This window comes from Lethenteron reissneri, unplaced genomic scaffold (assembly GCF_015708825.2).
Source record: "Lethenteron reissneri isolate LAM-NWPU_2019-01 unplaced genomic scaffold, ASM1570882v1 scaffold_759, whole genome shotgun sequence".
Classification (NCBI taxonomy): Eukaryota; Metazoa; Chordata; class Hyperoartia; order Petromyzontiformes; family Petromyzontidae; genus Lethenteron; species Lethenteron reissneri.
In genome coordinates this window covers 1-4,856 of record NW_026892284.1, presented here as the reverse complement: position 1 = coordinate 4,856, position 4,856 = coordinate 1, and the positions used below count along the sequence as shown (strand labels likewise).

At 61.5% G+C, this 4,856-nt stretch overlaps 1 protein-coding gene across 1 annotated transcript; it reads right to left on the bottom strand.

The window, feature by feature from the left end:
- Positions 1 to 866: 866 nt before the first annotated feature.
- Positions 867 to 4,833, bottom strand: LOC133340109 (DNA polymerase alpha catalytic subunit-like). Its single transcript, XM_061548169.1, has 5 exons — positions 4,722 to 4,833; positions 3,874 to 4,046; positions 3,387 to 3,514; positions 2,332 to 2,454; positions 867 to 1,003 (listed from the first exon to the last, which is right to left on the bottom strand). The coding sequence occupies exons 1-4, from the start codon at positions 4,734 to 4,736 to the stop codon at positions 2,417 to 2,419; spliced, it is 354 nt and encodes a 117-aa protein (XP_061404153.1). The 5' UTR covers positions 4,737 to 4,833; the 3' UTR covers positions 867 to 1,003; positions 2,332 to 2,416.
- Between the last annotated feature and the right edge of the window lie 23 nt (positions 4,834 to 4,856).

The following is a 4,856-nucleotide window of genomic DNA, read 5'->3' as shown; positions in this document are numbered from 1 at the left end:
CGCACGTCACCTGCCCGGGCGGTGTGTGTTGACACCCACGGTGGTGAAGCAGATGTTTACTCCTGGATGATGGACGGGTACAGGCTTTGAAATCCAGCAGGAGAATGAATTTGTCGTAAAATCCTGCCACGCGCACAAAGACAAGGTGTAGCCTCTGAACGGACTGTAGGGGCAAGTGCAGTTAGCGAGTAGCAGCACCTGTGAAGGCTGCCGCACCGTGGCACACGAGGGGGTGGAGGCCAGCACCGCGCCCGGCCGCCTTTGTCTCCCCAGTGGCGATGTTGACCCCACCACCGCACCGCGTCGATCTTAGGGAGAGCCCAGGACCCCCGCTGTTGTTTAGACGCGAGCGGGGGGGATCGAACCCGGGTCGCTGGGTTCGTAGCGCGCGCGCGCTAACCCTACACCACCGCTCCCCACGCACAGACACCGCCAGACACACGCACAGACATGCACAGACACATGCACGACAACACGCACAGACACATGCACAGACACACGCACAGACACATGCACAGACACGCACACACATGCACAGACAACGCACAGACACACGCACAGACACACGCACAGACACGCGCACAGACACGCACAGACACATGCACAGACACACGCACAGACACACGCACAGACACACGCACAGACACACGCACAGACACGCGCACAGACACACAGACACACACGCACAGACACATGCACAGACACACCACAGACACACACACAAGACACACGCACAGACACACGCAGACACACGCAGACACACACACACACACGCACAGACACACGCACAGACACACGCACACACACACAACACCACACACACACGACACACGCACATACACACCACAGACACACACACACGCTACGTCCCACGTATTCATCCAGCAGCGGACAGACCCGTGCGTGACGGCAACAACGTACCGACTTTGGGCTCCAGGACGAGGCCTCCAGCGTAGGCCGCCTTGCGCTTCCCCCTCCCCCGCTCGCCATCTTCATCTTCGTCCTGGCGGGGGGGGCGTCACACCGGAGACCCGTCAGGGTGTGGAGGGGGTGAGCCAGAGGTCGCAACCGGGTACCCTATACCCGGCTACCCGTTTGCGACCCTGGTGCGGCCGGGTACGGGTACGGGTAGGCCGTGAGTCACTGGTGAGTCACCGTTTGTCACTCATTTCCCAACGTCTTGTCTCTTCTCACAATTCAGTTCCTAGAATCAACCCCCCGCGCCTGCAACAGGCTTCATCCCAGAGGTCGCAATCGGTACCCTATACCCGACCCTACCTACCGTACCCGGCCGGGTACGGGTAGGGTACGGGTACGGCCGGTAGGGTACCGTGGTGCGGCCGGGTACGGGTACGGGTAAGGAATCAAAACCCGTTTGCGACCTCTGGGGTGACGTCACACGGAGTTCTGTAATCATGTGGGTCTCGTGTCTGTAACTTTATGAATCTCTGCGTTTGTGAGACGTGGGTCTCGGTTTGTGAGCGAGTCTGTGGGTCTGTGCGTCTGTGAATGTAACTCTATGGATCTCTGCGTTGTGAGTGTTAGTCTTTGTGTTTGTGACTCTGTGTTTTTGAGTCTCTGTCTTGGTGAGTCTGTGGCTCTGTGCGTTGGTGAGTCTGTGGCTCTCTGTGTTGGTGAGTCTGTGGCTCTGTGTTGGTGAGTCTGTGTTTGGTGAGTCTGTGGCTCTCTGTGTAACTCTGCGACTCTCCGCTCCGTCTGTGTGGTGGCTCTGTGTTGGTGACTCCGAGCGTGTGTGGTGGCCCTGGTTGGTGACTCTGTGCGTGCGTGGTGGCTCGTGTTGGTGACCTCCGAGCGTGTGTGGTGGCTCTGTGTTGGTGACTCCGAGCGTGTGTGTGTGTGCCCTGGTTGTGACTCCGTGCGTGCGTGGTGGCCCTGTGTTGGTGACTCCGAGCGTGTGTTGGCCCTGTGTTGGTGACTCTGTGCGTGCGTGGTGGCTCTGTGTTGGTGACTCTGTGCGTGTGTGGTGGCCCTGTGTTGGTGACTCTGTGTTGGTTGACTCCGAGCGTGTGTGGTGGCCCTGTGTTGGTGACTCCGTGCGTGCGTGGTGGCCCTGTGTTGGTGACTCCGAGCGTGTGTGGTGGCCCTGTGTTGGTGACTCTGTGCGTGCGTGGTGGCTCTGTGTTGGTGACTCTGTGCGTGCGTGGTGGCTCTGTGTTGGTGACTCTGTGCGTGTGTGGTGGCTCTGTGTTGGTGACTCTGTCGTGCGTGGTGGCTCTGTGTTGGTGACTCTGTGCGTGCGTGGTGGCTCTGTGTTGGTGACTGTGTTGGTGGCTCTGTGTTGGTGACTCCGTGCGTGCGTGGTGGCTCTACCTCGGCGGCCGCGCTGTTCCTGCGGCTGTACGTCTTGTCGGGGCAGATGAAGTTGCGTTGGTGGAACGCGTGGAGCAGCAGGAACTCATTCCGCTCCGAACGCCCGCCCAGCAGCGTGCGAGACTGCACAACACACAACAATCACGACGACAACAACAACAATCACGACAACAACAATGACAACCACGACAACAACAACAACCCACGATGACAACAACAATGACAACAACGACGACCAACGACAATCACCGACGTCAACAATAACGACGATACCAACAAGACAACAAAACGAAATCGGCCACACCACCACCCACTGCCCATAGCCTTCTCTGACACACCACCACCGCCACCACCCGCCACCACCGCTACCGCCGCCACACCGCCACCACCGCCGCCGCCGCCGCCACTGCCACCGCCACCACCACCACCACCGCCACCACCACCCCGCCGCCACCACCACCACCACCGCCACCACCGTCACCACCACCGCCACCGCCACCGCACCACCGCCACCCGCCCCCACCATCACCACCGCCGCCACCACCACCGCCACCACCGCTACCACCACCACTACCACTACCACCGCCACCACCGCCACCACCACCATCACCACCGCCACCACCACCACCACCACCACCTACCACCGCCACCACCACACCCCGCCCCACCATCACCACCGCCACCACACCATCACCACCGCCACCACCACCACCGCTACCACCCCACCACCACACCACCACCCCGCCCCCCCATCACCACCGCCACCACCACCACCACCACTACCACCGCCGCCGCCACCACCACACACTCCCTGGCGGTGAGGTTAAACACACACACACCGCGCCTCTCACCACTACCGACCACCACCACCGCCGCCACCACCACCACCACCACTCCCTGGAGGCGTGGTTAAAACACACACACACCGCGCCTCTCACCACCACCGACCACCACCACCACACACTCCCTGGCGGTGAGGTTAGAACACGCACACACACAACACACCGTGCCTCTCCCCCACCACTGCCGCCACCACACACTCTCCGGCCGCTCACCAGCAAATTGCCGGCGATGCAGGTGATCTGGTGAGCCAGCGGCAGGGCGTTGAGCTCGCTCATGATGCTGAGCGCGTGCAGCGTCGGTGAGGGTGTGCGACGCCATGTCCAGCAGGCGCTGCGAGTTGCTGTGGAACGAAGGGACGATTATGATGGTTATTTATAAACCAGGAGGAAGGGGGGGGGGGGGGTGAGGACAGGGGGGGTTAGGATGGAGCAGAGGTCGCAACCGAGTACCCGATACCCGCACACACACGCACGCACACACACCAACACACGCACGCACCAACACGCGCATGCACACACCAACACACGCACACACCAACACACACCACACGCACGCACACACCAACACGTGCATGCACACACCAACACACGCACACACCAACACACACACACACGCACACACACGCTCACACACACCAACACACGCACCCACCAACACACGCACACACCAACACACGCACACACCAACACACCAACTCACGCGTAGGCGGCCGCGACGCTTTCTGCGGAGAACGTCTCCCGCTTGGTCCTGAGCAGCGAGGCGACCAACTCGTCGAGGTCGTAGCTCCTGCAGCGCACGAGCTCACGGGCCGACGTCTTCACGTCGCACACCACGCGCCCGCAAGTCGCCAGGCGCTCCACCACGCGCCGGCCCTGCCACGCCACACACACCGTCACCACCGCCACCACCGTCACCACCGTCACCACCGCACCGTCACCCCCGCACCGACACCACGCCCACCGTCACCACCGTCACCGCCCACAGTCACAAACACCACGCGCCGGCCCTGCCACGCCACGGCGCACACACCGTCACCACCGTCACCACCGTCACCACCGTCACGGACGCCAAACGCACCGTCACGGACACACACCACCCCCATCCACAACGGACACGGTCACCCGCACCGTCACGGACACCAAACACACCGTCACAGACACCACGCCCACCGTCACCACCCCCACCGTCGCTGACTCAGAGAGAGGACGACTCAGAGAGAGAGAGCGACTCAGAGAGAGGACGACTCAGAGAGAGAGAGAGGACGACTCAGAGAGAGAGACGATTCAGAGAGAGAGAGGATGACTCAGAGAGAGAGAGAGGACGACTCAGAGACAGGACGACTCAGAGAGAAGAGGACGATTGAGAGGACGACTCAGAGAGAGAGAGGACGACTCAGAGAGAGAGGACGACTCAGAGAGAGAACGACTGAGAGAGAGAGGACGATTGAGAGGACGCTCAGAGAGCGAGAGAGAGATGACGACTCAGAGAGAGAGAGAGGACGACTCCGAAAGAGGACGACTCAGAGAGGAGACGGTCGACCCGCTCACCCCGAGGCGAGGCATCGCTGAGCGACGCAGGCGGCTCAGCTTGCTCCAGTGCGGCACCTTCAACGCCGCGATCCTCTGCAGCAGCACCTCCAGGTCGAAGCCGATGATGTCGTGGCCCTGCACAGCAGAGGTCGC